This window comes from Lolium perenne, chromosome 3 (assembly GCF_019359855.2).
Source record: "Lolium perenne isolate Kyuss_39 chromosome 3, Kyuss_2.0, whole genome shotgun sequence".
In the NCBI taxonomy this organism is placed as follows: Eukaryota; Viridiplantae; Streptophyta; class Magnoliopsida; order Poales; family Poaceae; genus Lolium; species Lolium perenne.
The window spans coordinates 243685079-243707409 of record NC_067246.2 but is presented as its reverse complement, the minus strand read 5'-3'; the positions used below and the strand labels follow the sequence as shown (position 1 = coordinate 243707409).

General features: G+C 43.6%; 2 protein-coding genes and 1 long non-coding RNA gene across 5 annotated transcripts; 2 read left to right on the top strand and 1 right to left on the bottom strand.

The window, feature by feature from the left end:
- Positions 1–5028: 5028 nt before the first annotated feature.
- On the bottom strand, positions 5029–7482 carry LOC127343765 (uncharacterized). The gene is made up of 2 exons (XR_007877498.2): positions 7000–7482; positions 5029–5429 (listed from the first exon to the last, which is right to left on the bottom strand). It is a non-coding gene; the product is annotated as an uncharacterized lncRNA (long non-coding RNA).
- Positions 7483–8779: 1297 nt separating this feature from the next.
- On the top strand, positions 8780–17188 carry LOC127343766 (polynucleotide 3'-phosphatase ZDP). 3 transcript variants are annotated; one of them, XM_051369946.2, is made up of 17 exons: positions 8780–9341; positions 9454–9489; positions 9784–10095; positions 10190–10225; positions 10380–10466; positions 10763–11074; positions 11169–11204; positions 11350–11436; positions 11941–12042; positions 13133–13204; positions 13311–13367; positions 13505–13581; positions 14320–14401; positions 14522–14638; positions 14942–15069; positions 15701–15770; positions 16874–17188. In XM_051369946.2, exons 1-17 carry the CDS (start codon positions 8784–8786, stop codon positions 16919–16921), a joined length of 2217 nt encoding a protein of 738 aa, XP_051225906.1. In that variant the 5' UTR covers positions 8780–8783; the 3' UTR covers positions 16922–17188. The 3 variants fall into 3 exon arrangements, with proteins under 3 accessions (XP_051225906.1, XP_051225909.1, XP_051225913.1); XM_051369949.2 differs by lacking the exon at positions 11941–12042; XM_051369953.2 differs by lacking the exons at positions 10763–11074; positions 11169–11204; positions 11350–11436; positions 11941–12042.
- A 4133-nt stretch (positions 17189–21321) lies between these two features.
- LOC127338595 (3'-5' exonuclease-like) lies at positions 21322–22017 on the top strand. Its single transcript, XM_051364646.2, has one exon. The coding sequence runs from the start codon at positions 21377–21379 to the stop codon at positions 22004–22006; it is 630 nt and encodes a 209-aa protein (XP_051220606.1). The 5' UTR covers positions 21322–21376; the 3' UTR covers positions 22007–22017.
- Positions 22018–22331: the final 314 nt, after the last annotated feature.

Below are 22331 nucleotides of genomic sequence, written 5' to 3'. Positions count from 1 at the left end.
CATTCCTTTCTTCCCTAAATACTTCACTCTCATGATCCTCCAAATGTTGCTGCAAAGGATTATTAGGAGCAAGAGCAATAGATGCACATTGTTCAACTCTAAAATCATCATTAGGCAATTCAGCTTCATAAGGAACTTTGGCAAATTTAGAGAAATTAAACTCATAAGATTCACGAGCAAATTTAGTCACAATTTTCTCTTTCTTGCAATCTATAATACCTCCACAAGTATTTAGAAAAGGTCTACCAAAAATGATAGGACAAGTCTTACTAGCAGCAGAACCAAGTACCAAAAAGTCAGCAGGATATTTAATCTTACCACATAGAACTTCCACATCTCGAACAATACCAATAGGAGAGATAGTTTCTTCTCTATTAGCTAGCCGAATAACCACATCAATATCTTCATGTTCACAAGAACTAATTTCATGCATGATTTCCCTGTAAAGCTCATAAGGAATGACACTAGTACTTGCACCAATATCACATAAATCATAATAACAATGATCACCAATTCTAACAGAGAGCATAGGAACACTGACTTTCCTAGACTTACTAGGATGTGAAACAATATTAGAAGCATCTTCACAGAAAATGATGTGACCATCTTCTACATTTTTAGTCACAAGGTCTTTAACTATTGCAACAACAGGTTCAACATTTATTTCTTCCTCAGGTTCTATAGGTTTCTTTGCACTTTTGTTAACCACACTAGTTATAACAGAATACTCCTTCATTTTAGCAGGAAAAGGAATTTTTTCAATATAAGCTTCAGGAAGAATATGATCAACAGTTTTAACTTCAATACATTTACCTATAGGTGAATCAGTTTTATCTTTGTAGGGTTCATGATACTTATTAAAATTCTTCCCAGCCAATTCAAAATGAGAGGCAAAAGCTTTATAAAAATTTGCAACAACTTGAGAGTCAAGACCATAAGTAGCACTCATATTTCGAAATTTATCAGTATCCATAAAAGTTTCAATGCATTCATAATCATAATTTATACCTGACTCTCTACCTTTGTCGTTCTCCCAACCTTTAGTATTCTCCTGAATCCGTTCAAGAAGGTCCCATTTAAACTCTTCTTTGTTACGTGTAAATGATCCAGAACAAGTAGTATCCAGCAAGGTTTTATCTTGAAAAGAAAGTCTTGCGTAGAAATTATCAATGATGATATTACCAGGAAGCTCATGAATGGGGCATTTGAGCATTAAAGACTTCAATCTCCCCCTTGCTTGGGCAATACTCTCTCCATCATGAGGCCAGAAATTATATATGTGGTTTCGATCTTTGTGAATTTCACTTGGAGGATAGAATTTAGAATAAAATAGAGGCACAATATCCTTCCAATAAAGAGAATTTCCATTCTTCGGCAATTTATACCAATGCGCTGCTTTACCAGACAACGATGTAGAGAATAGTTTCTTCCTAACTTCATCCATAGAAATACCTACACACTTGAATAACCTGCATAATTCATGTAAAAACAGTAAATGATCTCCAGGATGGACAGTTCCATCCCCTTCATAGCGGTTATCCATAACGCGTTCAATAATTTTCATAGGTATTATTATATGGAATCACTTTCTCACCTGGCGCCTCATCCACTACCTTTGCAGTAGTAGTAGATTTTCCAAATAGGAATTCAAGAGAAGATCTCTCCATAATGAATTATAGCAGCAGGCAGAAATAAAAATAGCACGTACAGTAAAAGTTTTCCTTACCAATAGCGCTTCACTCCCCGGCAACGGCGCCAGAAAATAGTCTTGATGACCCACAAGTATAGGGGGTGTATCGTAGTACTTTCGATAAATAAGAGTGTCGAACCCAACGAGGAGCAGAAGGTGTTGACAAGCAGTTTCGATGAAGGATTCACTGTAAATGCTCACAGACAAGTTTTCAGGGGTTTTTGATATAGCAGATAAATAAAATACAATTGAGTAAAATGCGGGAATAATAATTGCAGCAAGTGGCCCAATCCTTTTTAGCACAAATGACAAACCGGTTTGTTTACTTATGATGACCAAACGTTCTTGAAGACACACGGGAATTTAGTCTAGTGCTTTCGCTTCATATAGTTGATTAATCTTCATTGTTTTGATAAGTGTTGTGTGGGTGAACCTATGCTAATGCACCGCCCTTCCTATGACTAATACATACTTGTGATTAAACCCCTTGCAAGCATCTGCAAATACAAGAAAGTAATTAAGATAAATCTAACCACAGCCTTAAACTCTGAGATCCTGCTATCCCTCATGCATCGATATACCAACGGGGGTTCAGGTTGCTGTCACTCCGGCAACCCCACAATTAGCAAACGAATACAAGATGCATTCCCCTAGGCCCATAAAGGTGAAGTATCATGTAGTCGACGTTCACATGACACCACTAGAAGAATAACACCACAACTTAAATATCAAACCATTAAATATTACTCAACATAGTTCACTACTAACATTTAGACTTCACCCATGTCCTCAAGAACTAAACAAACTACTCACAAGACATCATATGGAACATGATCAGAGGTGATATGATGATGAATAACAATCTGAACATAAACCTTGATTCAATGGTTTCACTCAATAGCATCAATAATAAGGAGTAATCAACACCGGGAGAGTTTCCCCTATGAAATAATCAAGATTCAACCCTAGATGTTACAGCAGAGACGAGGTGCAGCGGTGGAGATGACGGTGTTGGTGGTGGAGATGATGATGATGATGATCCCAATGAAGTCCAGCTCGATGACGGTGATGATGGCGACGATTTCCTCCTCCGGGAGGGAATTTCCCCGGCAGATTTCAGCCTGCCGGAGAGCTCTTTTCTCTCTGGTGTTTTCCGCCCCGCAGAGGCGGCTGCGACTATCCTTGATGTTCTGTCGCACTTTAGGGTTTCTGGGAGATGAAGTACGCGAAAGGGCGATGGCCGAGGGGGGTCGTGGCCCCCCTCCCCACATGGTGGCGCGCCAGCCCTGGTGGCCGCGCCGGCCTATGGGGAGGGCCCATGGCGGCCCTCCTCGGCCTCCCCTTTTGGCTGGCTCCGTCATCTGGAAAAATAGGAGCTTCGGTATATTTTCTGTCAATTGTTGATCTTCAGAAATATTGTATCCTGACGGTGTTTTTTCCAGCAGAATTCTGACTCCGGTGAGTAATTCTCCAATAATCATGAAACATGCAAAATAGGTGAAATAACATAAGTATCATCTCTAAATATGAAATATATCAGTGAATAACAGTAAATTATGATATAAAATAGTGATGCAAAATGGACGTATCAATAGTCGGATCTGTGAAGAGCCATGAAGTACCCGGATCCCATACGACGCATAAGGAAAGGTGGATCTTTGACGTGCATGGTAATGTAATATTCCGTAGTTAGGCATCTTGTATTCCGGCTAGGACTCTCCGTGTAAACCTTAGATCTAAGCGCCTTTATAAGTCGGATCCTGGGAGCCCTAAGGGCACAACCACAACTCATTGTAACAACGCGAAAGCGCCCAGATAATTCCAGACAAGCAGCAGTAGGCCCTGTTATCGTGCAGGTGTTCCGAAACTGGGTAAATCATGTACCACCGTCCCGGGAACTCTCCGCCCGATGGCTCCTACTTCTTCTCCCCCTCGTGAGGATCCCTCCTCTAGATAGGCTACCGTTGGATACATGGAGTATGAGCTCTCACCGGAGCAGATTGGTTCGTTTTGGAAGTATGTGAGGAGCCAACTCCGTCAGCTCCGTCAGCTTTTTCTGTCACGGGGTGCATGCAAGGCACGCACAGTGGGCAGGGCATCCTCGTCTAGCTGTATGGAGTTTACACACTAGAACGGCTGAGCAAAAGCATCATGAGCAGATCGGCTGCCACTCGACGCGACATGAGTTCCGTGCATGGAGATTTGGTGAGAGAATGTATAGTGTGCATGCCGTTTAGTTGCTTTTCTATCCTTGTGTGCATGTCATTGTGTTGCTTCAGTCAATGAATAGGTCGTGGATTCGTATGAAATTAGGTCCATCCTTGTTTCCGCACATCTGCTACTCTTCTAACAATGATTCTCCATGGATATTTTGGTGAGAGGAAGTGGAGTGCATGTCATTATGTTGCTTCATCCATGTAGTGAATGCCACCGTGTTGGTACAAACAATGGCCCTGTCTTTAGGTTCGTATGAAATTTCGCTCAGCTTTATTGCCGCACGGCTGGTACTCGTTTGACAAGGGATCTGCATGATTATTTTGGTGAGAGAAACCAAAGTGCACGTCGTCCTGACGCATATAACCATGTAGTGCATGTCACTGTGTTGCTTCAAGCATTGGACCGGTCGTTGGATTCGTATGAATTTTTTAGCTGCATCTATGTTGCCACACGGCCGTTCAACCTGCAGTTCATGAGCCGAAATCGAAAAGGATGCGTACCTTGCACCAGAGATAAAAGCTTTGCGACGGATTGACGGTACATGTCAATGAACCCGCTATACATTGCCACAATTCTGATTTCTATTTGCAGGTTAACTTTTCCTGTTTTAGGTTCGCCTAACCAAAGAAATCGTAAATTTATCTTGAATCAGAGATTGGAGCAGAGAAGAAAAAAAAATCTGCTGACGATCTAAGGCTATGAATTTTCTTCGCAACTTATGTTGAATGGTCCAACATGCACTTAGCTTCAGCATTGTCACCACAATGAAATCATATAAATCAGCAAATCTGCATTTTTTTTGTAGACACAAATCCATCATCCTAGCACTATAAACTACAAAATTATCAAAAGTAAATCAGACTAATCATGTGATGGACCAACAAGCCATTCCAACCTCAAATATATGTGCCTAATCACACAAAACCTTGCTACAACCTAACAACGTAAGATCAAGATAAAATACAAAGTGCAGACCACAAAAAAAAAAGAATAAATGAAGGGGAATTGGTCCACCGACAACAATCTCTAAAATGAATGCAATCCGACCAAATTACAGAGAATGAAGTGGGTAAAAAATCCCACTCTAAAATCACAAGAAGCAGATGCACCTTTTCTACTACTGAAAGAAACGGTGATTTGCAATAACAAATCTGGGGACGGTTCTTTACAATTTGCTCTAATATCCAATGAAAATATATGATAAGACAAATTTGTTCTAGCATCCAACGCAATTACATGATCGAGAGAAACCTGAAAACAAGCTGGAGCGCATTACGCTCCCTCTGAGCGGGTTGTTGGCTACGGGTCCTGTGGCGACGCCATGCCCTGCACGAACTCCGGTAGCCCTCCAGTTAGGCGCCAAACATAAACCAACATTAACGATGCCAAATGATGATTCCAAAATGCTGACTGGCGTTGGATCATGGCCGCTACCAAAATATCAGTAAGAAGACAAGGAGAAAAAATATCCTCCCCATGATCACACTTTCCGTGCTTTACCAGCAACTCCAATTAACACGCCCTACACACACAAAATCAACATCGCACGGTGAAGCAAAATCGTAATCAAAAACCAGATCGAAGGAAAAACACGGACGACCTCGTGCGTGCCTCAACTTATCAAAGACAAACTGCTGCTCAATCTATAATGAAACGGCAAAATATTAATGTGTCCGGGATCCACACAAGAAAATAATGATGCATGCGCCCCAAAGGCTTGAAGCTCACTGATCGATACGATAAAGATCAATTAAAATGGCATCAATCAAACGAGCCGAAAAATCCACCACATACACAGCTAATCAAATCAAATCAGTTTAGCTTGAGAATCCTTCACAGAAACAATAAAACCAAACTGAGTCTCCACTGCCGAGTCTGTGCTGCATCCAAATTTCTAAAGGTTTTGCAATATGTACATTTAGAAACATGATAGAAGGGGCTATGCATGATGAATTCGTACAAAAAACAAATCCTTCGGAAAATGATCTGGATCTTGGTAAATCTCAATTCGAACAAAAAAAATTAAGAGAGTCAAGGGAAAAAAGAACCGATCTGGATTCTGCTAATCAATCCGGCTGACTCCTCATGTTACATAGTGCGAGGCGATGCCAGCTCGCTTGTTCGCACGGAGCTTCGCACGGCTTTGAATGGCCGGCAGCCGGCGCGCGGGGAGTAGACGCGGCCATGGCCACCAAGCTCTTCACGCCGTACCAGCTCGGTGCAGCACCATGCTCCTCCGCCATCCGGAGCCTAAAGCCTCCACGCGCCGGCACCATCCTCCGCCGACGCCCGGAGCCCAAGGTCTCCTTGTGCCATCACCATCTTTCCCTGCTGGTGGAGGAAAGTCATGCATGGTAGGCGATGCTGGAGGCCTGCCGCGTGTGGAGAGGTTGGTGGCGGCAGCGCGAGGCCGAGACCTAGGTGAGGGTGGTCATGTGGGTGGCGGCGACGGCGGCTAGGTTGGGGAGGAGGGTAGGCCGAAACCGATCGAAAAAGGATGTGAAGCAAATCCACATACTGCAAAGTGCTACAACTAAACCGAAGCAAAAAAAAAAATAGACATAGCAAATAAACTAGCAAATGAAAAATTGGATCCGTTTGAAGCCAGAACAATTATATCTGGATGATGGATTATACCCCCAAAAAAAAAGCTCCGGGAGAGGATATGAATCTTGGTAAATCTTTATTCCAACAAAACAAATTAAGAATCTGAACAAAAAAAGCAAGAACGGATCTGGATGGTGGATTCATACCAAAAAAAATCCTTGGGGAAAGTATCTGGATCAGAACCTTGTTACAACCTAACAGCGTAAGATTAGGACAAAGATACAAAGTGCAGACCAGAAAAAAAAGAGAATAAATGAAGGGGGATTTTGTGAAGAAGGCAACAGCAGCAAGAAATAAGGAATCACAGAATGCCTCTCTGGCGAAAGCAAGGGAGCGGCGTTCTTCTCGTGTGGGCTATAGCTAAAACGAGCAAAGCTGAATCTAGCCAAGCTTCCTTTTACAAGATCTGGTCGGGAAACACGCCATAAACAGACCATGGGATCTGGATGGGGCGTGCCTCCGCTGGAGGGAAAACACGGACGAACCTCGTGCGTTCCTCCACCACGGCTTCTCCTGCCTCCCGACGCCACCTGCTGGAGGCCCTCGACGCTCGGGACGGCAGATCATCTTCCCGTCAGCGAGCAAGGCGCCCAGGGGATGGATCTACTCCAAATCGTGTGCCACCGAACGAGCTGGAGAGCGCCTGCTGGGATCCATCGGTGGTGGGGAATCTGGGAGGTCGGGCATGGAAAGGGATGGATTTGTAGAGAGAAGCAGGCGACACCGGTAGGCTGGGGTAAAAAAACGACGGTGGTTGAGGTGCCTGCGGCGGAGGACGGGACGGCCGTCGGCGGCGGTCGGTGGGAATCACGGTGGTCTTTCTAGATCGGGAGATGGTGTGATAGGTGCGGGAGGAAAATGAAGAGTGGAAAGAAAGGACGACACGCAGGCTGTCCATCTACCCAGCAACAGATAAACACCGCGAAAAGGGGATATGACGCGCTCTTGGTATGACGGCGTTTGGCCCGGCGTTGGCATTGTCCTACCAAACATCGTGCTCCCTATATCATCAAGTGTGTATATCAACGGTTGGCACCCCGTGCGTAGCTAGCCATGTGGTTAGCTGGCTATTTCCCATATATATATATTCGAAAAGCAATAGAGACTAACTACAATGACACATACCGAATTTCTTTGATTACTTTTCTATATGCACCTAAATTTTGACCATTAACCGCTGAGACTACTTCTTACACAGTCGGAGCTAACCATGAGATGTTGAAGTCCCATATCAGCGGCCAACGCAAGCGCATCTATGTGAGCTATGGCTTCAAGTGTTTCTGGGTCTGTATTGGACGACGACTACCACTACCAGAGATCCCACATTTCAGAGTTTATTCCACTGCCGCAACAACATTGATCTTCACACAATCTGCGGAAGGGAGATCTGCCGAGGTGATGATTTTGGAACTCGGTTTGTAGGGTTTTCCACCCATACTGAAAAATCCCGGACGAATTTTTTCACAAATGTCTATCGAGAGGGGATGTTCGCTCTGAAAATTATTCTCATGAATGGCCTTCCTTCGAGTGTGCCAAACCACTTGCATTTTTGCCTTGTCCATTGGTGACCGGGTTGAAGACGTTTTTTGGGCTAATGGGTTCTGACTCTTTCTTAGGCCTTGTTCGGTTAATCTTCACCCAAGTGGATTGAAATGTTTTGGAGAGTATTGAGAGCAATTTTAACTTAAAAAAATCTACTCCCTTCATCTTAAAAACTGCTCAACTTTTTTCTAGATTCGGATGTATCTATAGATAAATGTATCTATATAGATCTTTACCTATGTACATCCACATTTTTTAGGTGTATGTATACACCTCAAAATGAGTGAATTTGGCTGAAACCAGTCCAGGTCTAAGCTGCATCCTGCCCATTTTTTACAAATTCAGTGGCCCATAACAGATCGATTCAGCTGGCCCATGAATTTGGTCATTTCACAAGATACGTTCTCCGAACAGAAATAGGGGTGGCCGCAACTACACCTGGGCATTCTTCGGGCCGGGCTGGTTTTGGGTCAGGCCCGAAAAAGCTCGAACCTAAATTTCCAGATCCTAGCCCGGCACGGCCCGATCTTCGAGCTTACAAATCGGGCCCAAACAGGGAAAAGCTCGGCCTGGCCCAACAAACCCGGCCTAAATTAGGCTTAAATCACGTTTTCTGCAAGCCCGAACCTAACCTGGCCCGATGTTTGAGGTCCGAAATGAGACCCGAACACGGTCCAACCTGCAAGCCCAACCTGGCTCGACTCGGGGTTTTCGGGCCGGGCTGCCCATGCCCAGCTGTAGCCGCAACGAGGGGCAAATAGGAACCGCCGCAACCGACCCCGCGACGGCAGCAGGTGTCAGCGGAGACCACGTCCTCACCGGCCACCTTCCTCTTTCTTCCCGCCCGCCCTCGCCGCCGCCCCACGCCGTGATTCCAGCGCCGACCGACCGCACCGCACAAAACCCTAGCCACCACCCCACCGCCCCGTCCTCATCCCCATTCCCCACCTTCCCTCGCATGCTCCTGGCCTCCCTCTTCTCCCGAAACCCCAGCCTCCGCTTCCTCCCCGCCGCCGTCCGCGCCGCCCGCGCCGCAATGTCCGCCTCGCCGCCGGCGGAGCTCGCCCCCAGGGCGGCCGTCACCGTCGAGTACGCCAAGTCCGCCCGCTCCGCCTGCAAGGGCTGCAGCGCCGCCATCGCCAAGGGCGCGCTCCGCCTCGGCGCCCACGCCCGCGACCCCCGCGCCGGCTACGACACCACCAAGTGGTACCACGTCGCCTGCTTCCCCGCCTCCTCCCACCCGCTCGGCCCCCTCGACAAGCTCCCGGGCTTCCTTTGGATTAAGGTTTGGGGGTTTTTGTTGTTGTTCCATTCGTTATTTCGTTATCTTCTGTTGTTTCAGTCTGTTGGTTTGTCCTTTGTGGCTAATAAACTCCGGGTTTTTGGGCGGTGTGCAGGAGAGCGAGCGTGACGAGCTGCGAGCGCTTGCCAAGGTAACCCATTCCTCATCTGTTGAAATGCATGTTCCATTGGTGCCGTTCCTGCTAGCAGTGTGCTGAATATCTCTGCCTACTACTATCTGCCAATTTTGAGTAATGTCGAATGATGTTGTTTGCTCGATTGTAAGGTCGGTTCAGCGTTTGGGTAGCTTTCAGTAGAAACGATAAATTTTACGATGAGCAAATGGATACCGGATATATCTTGTTTCCCCGATAAATTGTACATCACTTTTGCTCGGTAAAAAGATGTGTACAGTTCCACGAAACTGAGAAACCCACCGTTTTCAGAACAACGAGAGTGACGGGACCGAACTCGGTCCATCGGAAGAGCCGAGCGCGAAGAAAGCCAAGGCAGATCCATCTTCGCCCGAAGCGGCAGTGGCAGATAAGGGAACTGTCTCTGTTGAATACGCCAAGTCTGCCCGTTCCACCTGCAAGGGCTGCAACGTAAGCATCGCAAAGGGCGCAGTTCGCCTCGGCGTCGCAGCCCACGACCCCCGTGGCTGGGACAGCACCAAGTGGTACCACGTCGCCTGCTTCCCCGCCTCGTCGCACCCGCTGGGTCCTGTTGAGATGCTCAGCGGGTTCGACTCCATTAAGGTTTGGGCTCTGCGAGGCTTCATTTCGTTCGTATGTGTTGTTGTTCCGTGTTTTCCTTTGGGTGCTAAACTCCAGACTTTGTGTGGGCCTTCAGGATGAGGATCGCGTGGAGTTGCAGGAGCTAGAGAAGGTAACACATTCCCCACTTATTGAGATCCCTATTCTGCTAGGTGGTGTTTCTGCTACGGTGCTACCGTAAGCTGAATGTTTCTGATTTCTGAATTCCAAATTTTGCAATATTCTGTACAAGTATGTGCAAGTCCATAAAATGTACTCATTTTCAGAATAATAAGAGAGACCAGGCTGCAGTCGGTCCACTGGAAGGGCCAAGTCCAAGCAAAGCAAATCCTGAAGTGGAGGTGGCAGAAAAGGCAAGTGTATTTTCTCTTGCACAATATTTACCGTAGAAAACTTTGAGGGCTTTGATTCTGAAGAGGTTTGGGTTTTAATTAATTGCAGTTGTTTGGGTGGTTTTTGTTCCATTCATATTTAGTTTGGAATGCTTAATTTGATACACCATGTGTAGAGATAAAGTGTCTCGCATACTTTCAAATCCCTGTACCTGTCCATCATAAAATGTAGTTGTTTCCCGGATAAATTGTACATTACTTTTGTTCGGTAAAAGATATGTACAGTTCCATGAAATTGAGAAATCCACTATTTTCAGAACAACAAGAGCGATGGGACTGAACTAGGTCCATCGGAAGAGCCAAGTGCGAAGAAAGCAAAGGCAGATCTATCTTCGCCTGAATCGGTGGTGGCAGAGAAGGGAACCGTCTCTGTTGAATACGCCAAGTCTGCCCGTTCCACCTGCAAGGGCTGCAACGTAAGCATCGTGAAGGGCGCACTTCGCCTCGGTGTCGCAGCCCACGATCCCCGTGGCTGGGATAGCACCAAGTGGTACCACGTCGCCTGCTTCCCTACCTCGTCGCACCCGCTCGGTCCTGTTGAGATGCTCAAGGGGTTTGACTCCATTAAGGTTTGGGCTCTGTGAGGCTTCATTTCATTCATATTTAGTGTTGTTCCGTGTTTCCTTTTGGGGGCTAAACTCCAGACTTTTTGAGGGCCTTCAGGATGACGATCGCCTGGAGTTGCAGGAACTAGAGAAGGTAACACATTCCCCCACTTATTGAAATGCCTATTCTGCTAGGTGGTGTTTTTGCTACCGTATGCTGAGTACTTCTGACTACTAAATTCCAATTTTCAACAGTTTTATAGAAGCATGTGTAAGTCCATAAAATTACTCATTTTCAGAATAATAAGAGAGACCAGGCTGCTGTCAGTCCACTGGAAGTGCCAAGTCCAAACAAAGCAAAGCCTGAAGTGGAGGTGGCAGAAAAGGCAAGTGTATTTTCTCGTGCCCAATATTTACTGTAGAAAACTTTGAGGGCTTTGATTCTTAAGAAGTTTGGGTTTTAATTAATTGCAGTTGTTTGAAAATTTTAGATTCAGGAGGTTAACAGTTTGGCCACTCATAGAGCTATTTTAAACAAAGTGGTATTGTAGCTGCTTGATATTTCTGCACATTAATAATTGGTGACTTCTCATTTGTTATCTGAAGGTTATTTTTAGTTCCGAATGGCGAATGTTAGTTTGATTCACCATGTATAGGGTTTTTGGGTGGTTTTTGTTACATTCGTATTTTATTCGTTCTTTTTTTGTCCTTTGGGGTTAAACTCTGCTGAAATTCTGACTACTCCCTCCGATTCATGTTACTTGTCGCTAATATGGGTGTATCTAGAACTAAAATGTGTCTAGATACATTCATATTGACGGTATAAATACCAAATTTTGCAATAGTTTTGTAGAAGTGTATGCAAGTTCATAAAATTTACTCAATTTCAGAATAATAAGAGAGACCAGGCTGCAGTCGGTCCACTGGAAGTGCCAAGTCCAGAGAAAACAAAATCCTGTATATCTTTACCTGAAGTGGAGGTGGCAGAAAAGGCACACATATTTTATCGTTCCCAAAGTTACAGTAGCGAATTCTGAGGGTTTTGGGGTATGTTTTGTTCATTCCATCTCATGCCCTACCAATTTTTGCCAACCGTTGGCTAGCCAAATAATCGGCTAAGGATTCCTTGGCCTAGTGTTGGCCAAAATTTCTGGCAAGAACTGTGAGGGAAACATGAGGTAGGTGGGTAACTTTTCATTGGCAACCAAAATTTTGGATATCAACCAAACAATAGCCAATATGTTATAGGTTGCCAAAATTTTGGCAGGTTGCGGGACAACAAATTGTACTAGCTCTCCTCTAAATCTCCCCCAATCTGTAAGCAGGTTTGCTCTAATTTTGCTGTTTGCGGGACTTTGCGGGCACGCCGCTTGCAACCCTACCCTTGATGCTTAAGAAGTTTGGATTTTAATTAATTGCAATTGTTTGAAAATTTTGGATTTGCTGGATGTGCAGAATCAGGAGGTTAACAGTTTTGCCACTCATAGAGCTAAGTTTAAACAAAGTGGTACTTTAGCTGATTGATATTGCTGCACATCAATAATTGATGAACTTATGATCTTCTTTGGTTGGTGCGACATGTCGTTTCTTATCTGATGGTTATTGTTACTCCTGAATGTTAATTTGATTCACCATGTATAGGGTTTTTGGGTGGTTTTTGTTCCATCCATATTTAGTTTGGAATGCTTAATTTGATACACCATGTATAGAGATAAATTGTCTCGCATACTTTCAAATCCCTGTACCTGTCAATCATAATATGTAGTTGTTTGAAATTTATAGTTCTATGTTTCGCTTGAACCTTCCTTATGAGCATTTGATAAACTGTATGAATAAGCCAGAGGAATGACTAGTACATGCTTTTGTATCTTATACATTCCCCCCCCCAAAAAAAAAAAAATCCTACCCTTCGCTGAATCAAATATGTAACCAAGGTTATGAAGTGCTAAAATGTTGAGAGAACTATGGAGTAACTCTTAGTACTGTATCCACCTCCTTTTTTCTTTTCTTAACTTCCATCTTAGAGCTCAACTGCATGCTTATATATTTGATTTATAATGCTTGTTTTGTTTCTCATAACAGTCGTCCCCAGGAAACAAAGGGGTTGGTACAGTAATACCCTTTTCAGCTTCTCATGTCAAGAAAGAATACAAGGTTTTTTAGTTCCTAGCAATTCTCACTGCGGTATTTCTCTCTTGGGCTGTTGATAAGCATTTTATTGTACTGAATTACTATGCACATGTTCTTGTCTTTGATGCAGGATGCCACCCTTCCTGCTCACTGGAAAGCTTTTGAGACAGTTATTTTCCGTGAGCAGGTCTGTTGAGCAGAAAGAGTAACAACCCTCGAGAATTATTCTATATACTTCAATACTCTAAAACATTCCAGTACTTTTGGTAATACAACGTCATGTATAATTGTCAGGAAGTAATCTTTTGCACTTCTAATGTTCAGGATGATGGCCTTCGTGCTTCAGCTAAGATTGCTGCTTTCGATTTCGATGGGTGCCTTGCCAAAACTTCAGTGAAGATGTATTACATTATATAATATAATTCCCTTCTTTTAAATATGTTAAGCAATATTAGTTGATGCAAGTGTTTGATATGCTTCTTCTGTGAGTACTGTATACATTATTCATCGATTTATAAAGAGGACACATTTTAGTTGACTTGCTAAAGGAAAGATTTGCACTAAAGTTGAATACTATGGGCAATGTTGCTCTGGTTGGGTAGTTATATAATGCAAATTATATGTAAACCGTGGGCTATCATGTCCCACATCCTGTTATAACTGGAAGCGAAGCGAAACATGATGTCTGTGAAATCCAAATGGCTTATTGTTATTGTTCTAATATGGAGAATTAATTAAAAAGGTTTAATTCATGCATGCATGCCGTTGGCTGTACTTAGGGTGCTCGATACCATATATTAGTTAGAACCTGTAGACTTTGATATGCTAATCTTAATGAGTCTTGAAAGCTAGGAAATCACAAGTTCACAACCTTTCATCATTCACCATCCTTCTGCCTTGGTGTCCTTGACCCAAGCAGTATCAATTGTTTCAGTTAACCATCTCCGAAGAAAAATATTTGGTATCTAGATCAATTAGAGTTGTGTTGTGAAAAAAATTATGATTGGCCTTTTGATGGTCTTGAGTATAATCTTTAGGTGATCTTTTGTGCGATATTGCTCTCCTGAGATTATGTTATTTTACAAATACAGTTTCTGATTTGAATGAGAGTAGATAACTTTGACCTACTGCAAATGCAGCACTGGTGCAGACAAGTGGTCTTTACAGCATAAATCCATTCCTAGCAAGTTGCAAAGCCTGTACAACGATGGTTACAAGTTGGTTAGTTATGTTCTTGTTTTGTTCCCATCACCTACTCTTCTCTTGGATCTGTGCACTTTGTTTCAAGATAAGTATACGCATAGTTTGTTTATACAAAATCATGTTGTATGGTGCTGTCAGGTCATATTCACCAACGAGTCAAACATTGACCGCTGGAAGAATAAGCGGCAGCAAGCTGTTGACTCAAAAGTTGGACGTCTTGATAATTTTATTGAGTGTGTTAAAGTCCCTATTCAGGTATTTTGCGAACCTATCTTCTTTTCTCTAATATTTGTGTTTATGAGTATCTGTTGAGTTTCTGATCGATCCTCTGAGTATTCATAATAATAGAAGAACTTTAGCATTTTGTTTGTCTCGTAATTGAAATGATATTTAGCTATTGTTAGTCTATTACCTGATCACCTAGATTTTTTCCCAGTCTGCTACTGTAGTTCATGACATTGGGAACACCACATCTTGCTTACTTAAAATCACCTAGTTATTTCTTGTACTAGTCAGTAAGTTAATAGTCAGAAACACGTGGCTTGTGTTTTCCTACAGGTTTTCATTGCATGTGGTGTAGGGAAAGGAAAAGGCACACCAGACGATCGATTTCGCAAACCAAATTCGGGAATGTGGTGGTTGATGGCAGAGCATTTCAATTCAGGAATTGCCATCGACATGGATCAGTAATCATTCTATTCCGGACGTTTTTTTTAACCATTTCAAATTGATTAGTTTCATAATGGGCTTAAGCTTAACTCTTTTTTAATAGTCTTATTATATCTGTGCATGTGTGGTTTGGTGGGAAAGCAGGTGACATGCACACTTGCACAAATACACGTGCTTCATTTCTTTGTTTGTTTTGGAATATTTGAACGCCTCTGCTTTAAGGAATGCATTCATTCAGGACCATTGCTTCTTACTAATGCCCCTGTTGCTGACTTGGTTATATGTCTGTCAAGAGCACTCACAAGACTGTCTTGTGATATATATGAAGCTACTGTAGTTATATGTGTAAGATTGACAACCTATCCTATATTTGGGCGATTGATTGGCACATTGAGTTCCCATAATAGCGCAGGCTAGATCCAAACAAAGAATAAGGGACCCACAGCATATCTGATATCAGGGTTGATCAAACTTAAACATTAGTTGTGCTGTTATGCAATACTAAACTAATATTGCCCACCGCGCCCTTATAGCTTAAGTTTTTGGGTCAGTTCAGTGTGTTGATGGATGAACTCATACCTTACCTTTCCACCTTAGGTTTTTTTCATACCACAGGCTCCCCTTCTGAGATTTGCTGTGATTTTTCAGATCTTTCTATGTTGGTGATGCTGCTGGGAGAGAGAACGATCATAGCGACGCAGATATAAAATTTGCTAAGGTATGGCAAGCATCTAGCCCTTGAGCTACAGTGCACTAGCATTTCTTTATTCGATTAAAACATTCAGCAACTCAAAATGCCCCTTACAGTTTCACTTGTCATTTATAGAAATACCAACGACCTGGTTACAGATATATATTTCTTTAGAATCTGATAAGTGACCACACCATATACAGCAGCATTTAAATTTGTGGTATCCGTTTGGAAGTTACTCTCACGAGTTTACTTTTCAACTGATTCCTGGACAGTTTAGCAAGTAGCATCAACCCAGCCTAGCTATGCAACCAATTAAGGAGATGCTTTTACGAAAACTGACAATAGTTAATGGTTAGGTAGGATACAGATCTTAAAGCTTCTAACAGAACCATCAGATTGAACATGATTGTTGCTTTCAGAGTCTGGAAAGCTAGCCTTAGAATCCCTGATTATAAGTCAGCCCATCTTGTGTGTTAGGAGAACTTGTAAGTTGGATATCTCTAATCCGAGTTGTGAAGGTTTTACTCTGGAATTTGATGAGTCTATGTGAATCAACTATTTAAACGTCCTTTCATAATGATCATAACGAATTCCGTGCGCTTGCAATTTGCTGGGCATGGCTCTGGTAACAGGTGCAGATTGAAGTAGGTTTTAGAAGTGCCTTTCCTTTAGGGATGATACCTGTTCTAGTTTGATTACCATTTTCATTGCCTCATGCGGTATTCTCCTTGCATGGTTTCAAGACCCTACTTGCTAGCTTGGCAGCATGTCAGAGTGATACAAGAAAATCTCAGATACCCATTTTGGTAGCCATTTTGCCAATCACCAATGAAATTGGCCATAGTTGAACTTCATTTTAGTTTGGAGGATGCTGGTTCCATCTGCAATAATTTAGTTATGTTAAATAATTTAATCTTGTCCACAGAAAACTGGGCTATATGAAATTCGACCCATCAGGTTTATGTGCTTATGTGGGCAACTTTGTCTCTACCCTATATTATTTGTTCCATCAATTTTTTTTGTTCGCTATGCTACTTCATCACTAATATTAACTGGTGAAGCTTTAATTGGCTATATTTTTTTTTTTGCTTCCTCATTTCTGAAGTTCTGTTATTTTTCTATTATAGGATATCGGTCTGAAGTTTCACGTTCCTGAAGAATTCTTTGGTCCCTAGGTGTTCATTGTGATGGTGATGGTTTACCAAATTACCGTAGGCCGATGTGTCGTGTCTGGAAACTAAGACTAGTGGTCAGCGAGTTACTTTGACATGGAAATCTAGCACAAAGGTTGCTGTTAACTTCCCTTAGCTGTTCCCAAATGCTGTTTGCGGCAGATCCTATCTTAAAATACTTTGCTGTCAATCGCGTTTACATGCACCCACTGGCCTCTGAATGAGGAATCCACATCCGCCTGTTTACCACTGAGGATCGGTGTCCTACAATTGGGAATTGAGTCAAATGCCATATTGGGAAACTGTTGGGATTTGAATTAACGCCATTTGTGGGGACTGGCCGCTCACTGGTTACTGCCTCCCTTTTTTGGGTCATGATGTCGTTTCCTGGTAATTAGGCATTTAGAGCATCTCCAACTGACGATGTAAAATATGACACATGAAAACAGTTTTAGGGCTTGGTATGTAGGGCACCGGTTCTAGATGATGTAAATTAGGGCACATGCAAATTTTCAGATGATGCAAAATAGGGCACCACGCACATAGAGCGGCATTCCACAATTTCAGTATCACCACAAACATATAAAATACATATGAATTTAGATCTTTGCAAAATCATTGACTCATACATTGAGTTTTGAGTATACTAGAGATGGTGGTACATTGCAGAAAATTAGAGCCGAAGATGAATGCCTAGTTTTTTTTTGAACAAAGAAGGGGTCTAGAAGACCTTAGAGGAGCTTCATTCCAACACGGGGCAGTACATATTACATAGAGACCCTTTACAACACTCGCACTAAAGAACCTAATATTTGAGGATAGGGCCTCCACTCTTACATAAAACCCCCTGACAAGAAAAGGAAAAAAGCAATCAAGTACAATGGAAGCTTCGCCACCAGTCGCTGGTGACCTCCAGGTGTTGTCATCGAGATCGAAGAGAAGCTTGCTCGAAATCTCTATTCTGGCGGAGCAATCAAGCCGCCGACCACTTCTAGGGTTCTGGGACGCACCACTTGGCTCCCTAGAGGTGTCGAGCTTCGTCGAAGGATTCGAAAGCATGCCTCTGAAGTGGTGGTTGAAGATGGGCCACCATACTGGCCAAGGATCACGTCGACGATGGTGCTCACCATGTGTTCCGCACGAGAAAAGCCCCAAAGCCGCCCGAATCCTCCTTCAGCAACAACTCTTGCCTTCTTCCTTCTGTCACCATGCCGACCAAGAAGAAGAGCAAGAACTCTGCTATCAGAACAAATCCGAGCAGGAACACGAACCGCGAGCTTATTTTGTGGGTAGACCGCTAGATCTGCACTGCTCATCTTCAGCTCAAACTGCCGGCCGCTAGAAGCCGAACGAAAGCTTCAACAACTTGCTCCCCTTCGGCATATCGCCATACTCCATATGGAGCCCGAGAAACACTTGGACACGTGATAAGGTGGTCTATGATCTGGTCCACTCTCTAAAAGTGGCCAAGGAAGCTCTGCAAATCTTGGAAATTCCGAAGAAATGGTCACGGTCACCGCCCGCTTATGACGATGTGGTTAAAAACAACACTGGTGAAGGGCTACCGATGGATGCTTGAAAAGGTGGAGTAGGGGCTGCGGCTCGCTCGCACATTGCCTACTTGAGAGCATGGAGTAAACCCTACATAGGGATTACCGGTGGCGGGGACGTTCTAAAAATTTGGTAGGGAAAAATCATAGGCATACATTATTGTTTAACGTGAACCATGGGGAGTATGGAAGGGGAGGGTGGGAGGGGGCATGCCCCCTCCCCTACATTTGTATTATGTAAGTCAGTTTTGTCAATTGTTAACCTTTCAGTAAACTGGTAAGGAAAAAAGTGCGTCTGAAACTTGTTCTATTTATTTTGACCTCCATACTTCGATCGAGATATTGGACATAGAATGCCACTCTTTAAAAAGAAAAAAAAAGGAGTAATCAGCTGTGACACGAAAAAAAATGAATCCTTTTGTAGCTCATCATTTATTGGCAAAAATAGAAAAGATAAATATGAAGGAGGAAAAAAGTGCGTCTGAAACTTGCTGCTTCAATCAAAGTACGGTTACATCATTTATAAGCCTACGATTTGATTGCAAAAATTGGGTCGATGAACCCCTGATTTTATTCTTGGTAGGCTTATAAACGATGTAACCGTACTTTGGTTGAAGCAGCAAGTTTTAGACGTACTTTTTTTCTTACCAGTTTACTGAAAAGTTTCTAATGATGCTTTTTAATGAGGCGGCTTGCTGGCTTAATATATATGTTATTCCAAAAAAAAGATTTGATTGCATCACTCAAGGTAAACGTTGTTTATTGAAATTGGTATATTATTTACAAACCCAAAGTAATATAGCAACATCTTTAAATAGAAGTACAACCTATGAACAGTAAAAAAGCTATAGCTTCTTTTTGAAAATCTTTCTTAATTTCGGAAAATCAAGACTTTTTAATATATCTCGTTCTATGTAGCACACTCGTACGAAACATATATATATCTATTTTAATGTTTTTAATATTATTATTCATGATATTTGATAAGTTCTATTATATTTATTGAGACTAACATGTTAGTAGTTGTAAAAGTGCACACGTTTTTTAATTACACTTTGATATGTAAGGATGGCATTGATACGGGACTAATCAGGAAGTAGCCTCTCATTGCATTGAAATTCAGATTTTCTCAAAATTTATCCCTCATGGACCAGTTCTTTAAGATGCCAAAAGGCTTTGGGAAGATGCTATCAAATAAAATAAATCAAGACAGTTGTGTCCTTTTTCTAAAGCTTTCGTTTGCCTTAAACATATAAATCCGAGTTTTCATAGGATTAAAAAGTCCGATTTACTTAACAGAAAATAGTAAACATTGTATACACATAAGAACATATGTGAATAGATGTAGTTTTTATCCAAAAATTAAGTTAGGACAGTTGCCCTATATTGCCCTAAGGGAAGCTCCACCCCTGGAGATTACCGATCCTCTCGTTGCTGAGATCTTGGCAGTACGCGATGTGATGATCATGGCTAAACTATGGGACTGTCGATTCTAATACATCCAAATTTTAACAAAGTTGAGATATTTTTGGTGGGACGAAGGGAGCACAAGAAATATGAGAGCTAACTCTAAGTTTTTCTTACTTTGTTATTTAGCATGTTTCTAGGTCTGCAACAATTCGGCACACCTCTGTACTAAGTTAGCTTGTACTTTGGTGGCGACGAGCAACTGGCTTGATTGTACTCTTGATTTTCTGGTCGTTAGCCTAGGATGGTTGCTCTATGTCAATGCAATGTTACCACTTGCATAGGGGTTGAGGAGACTGCAACACAAATAAAAATGTTTATAAAAGAATAACAATGACAAAAAAAATGCCTATTCATCATTCATTTTTAATATATTGGAGACCTCGTGGACGACGGGACTGATTTGGGTTTCAGGGTTGATTATGGTTATAGTTGGCGCAAATGAAAAACTTCATGTCTAGCCAGTTAGAAAAATCCTCCACCCCATTCACCTTGGCAAGATGGCTGCACCAAGACCACTATGCTCTCACCACCTAGGGTAAACTTGCATCCTTCATCTTCTTCGGCCTAAAAGTTTGGTCCAAGCAAAGGCATACTCGTGGTGGCAAAGAATTGGCACGAGGAAGAGGAGGATTCTTAGTACTAGTACATCAAAACAAATCGATGCCTGGTTTATAGAAGGATATATATACAACGAGAATTGGTGGCGGGAGAAAGTGGAGGAAATTGCTGGCGGGGGAAAATAACGGAACTGCTGGCGGGAGAAAGTGGTAGGACGAGAAATGGTTACAATTCTCGGCCTAACCACGTACACACTATTGTGCTCATGCGGGCTCGGTCGTGCCCAAGCCGAACAGTTTTGGTCGGCACCGCCCAAGCCAACAAGCCTTGTCGGCTACACCCACTCCGACATGGTTCTATCGGTGTTGTCCCAGTCCACGTCTGCTTTGACTGGATTGAGCATGGTCGACCAGGCTTTCGGCTTCACCTGCGCTGACAAGTACTGTCGGTCTTGCGGGTGTATTATTTTTAAAAGTTCTCAGATTTTCGTATTATTTCTGAAATTGAATAAAAAACGTATTATTTTGGAAAAAAAGAGCCACGATCTATATCCTCTTCCATCAACCCACACCGCCACACGTTGTTTCTTTGCCAAAAATACGTCGCCGACCGATGCCATATAGGACTGCCCTATGAGCTATGACGGTTGCATCTCAACATAACGTAAGCCGTAGGTTCTGCCAACACGTAATCTGGGCCGTCCATCTTACCGCCAAAACAAACCGTCGTTTCGCCAAAACAAACGCACCGTCGTTTCGCAAGCATATATACGGAGACCACCTGAAGCCTGCTCGACAATCTGAATTTCTGGGTCTGACCAAACCAGACAAGTTCGAGTTTCAAATAAATAAATAAACGACAAGTTCGAAGACGATCGAAGATGTCGACTAGAATCGTCAAGGACTTCGGCAACGGCCACTACATCGTGGCGTTCGGCGAGGACCGCGTCTACACCACCCTGACGTCCTCCGGCGACGTCGTCACCGGGTGGCTGGACCTGATCTACCGCATCCACCGCCGCCGCCTCGACACGCTCGTCGTGGGCCTCGACGTCGAGTGGCGCCCCGCCCAGTCCCGCGGCGCCGCGCCGGGCCCCGTCGCGCTGCTGCAGATCTGCGTCGGCCGCCGCTGCCTCGTCTTCCAGATCCTCCGCGCCGACTACGTCCCGGACTCGCTGTTCGACTTCTTCGCCGACGAGCGCCTCACCTTCGTCGGCGTCGGGGTCGGCGCCGACGCGCAGAAGCTCAGCGCCCACTACGGGCTGGAGGTGGCCAACACGGTGGACCTGCGCTACTTCGCCGCCGACGTGCTGGGGAAGCCGGCGCTGCGGAGGGCCGGGCTGCAGGGCGTCGTGTGGCAGGTGATGGGCGTGTGGCCGGAGAAGCCGCACCACGTGCAGGTCAGCGCCTGGGACGCGCAGCGGCTGACGCTGGAGCAGCTGCAGTACGCCTGTGCCGACGCCTTCATGTCCTTCGAGGTCGGCCGGAGGCTCTACGACGGCGTCTACTAGCTAGGGTGCCATGCCATCTGCTTAATCATTCCACGTCTCTAGTATTAGTCGTTACTACTAGTAGGTGTGCTAATTTTTTTGCTTCGCATCTGTGATGAACACTGTCCAGTGCAGTATGGTGACGTAGAGTTTGTACGTATCCGGTTGATACATGCATTATGCACTAGTGCAGTCGCGCCATGAGAATATCCGTAGCTTTCGTCCGATCCTTTAATTTGAATTTTCCCTAAATACTTCTCACAGGTTGAATGTACCTATACATTTGATCATCCCGCGACAAATATTTAGGCGCCGCATGGAGTATTTGACCTATGTTTGCAGCTTC

Excerpts from the sequence above, each read along its gene's own strand:
- LOC127343766 (XM_051369946.2), top strand. The coding sequence starts at position 8,784 with ATGCCCAGCTGTAGCCGCAACGAGGGGCAAATAGGAACCGCCGCAACC. Across the intron at positions 10,096-10,189 it reads GCGGGTTCGACTCCATTAAG|GATGAGGATCGCGTGGAGTT; the intron begins GTTTGGGCTCTG and ends GTGGGCCTTCAG. Across the intron at positions 12,043-13,132 it reads AAGTGGAGGTGGCAGAAAAG|TCGTCCCCAGGAAACAAAGG; the intron begins GCACACATATTT and ends TTCTCATAACAG.
- LOC127338595 (XM_051364646.2), top strand. The coding sequence starts at position 21,377 with ATGTCGACTAGAATCGTCAAGGACTTCGGCAACGGCCACTACATCGTG.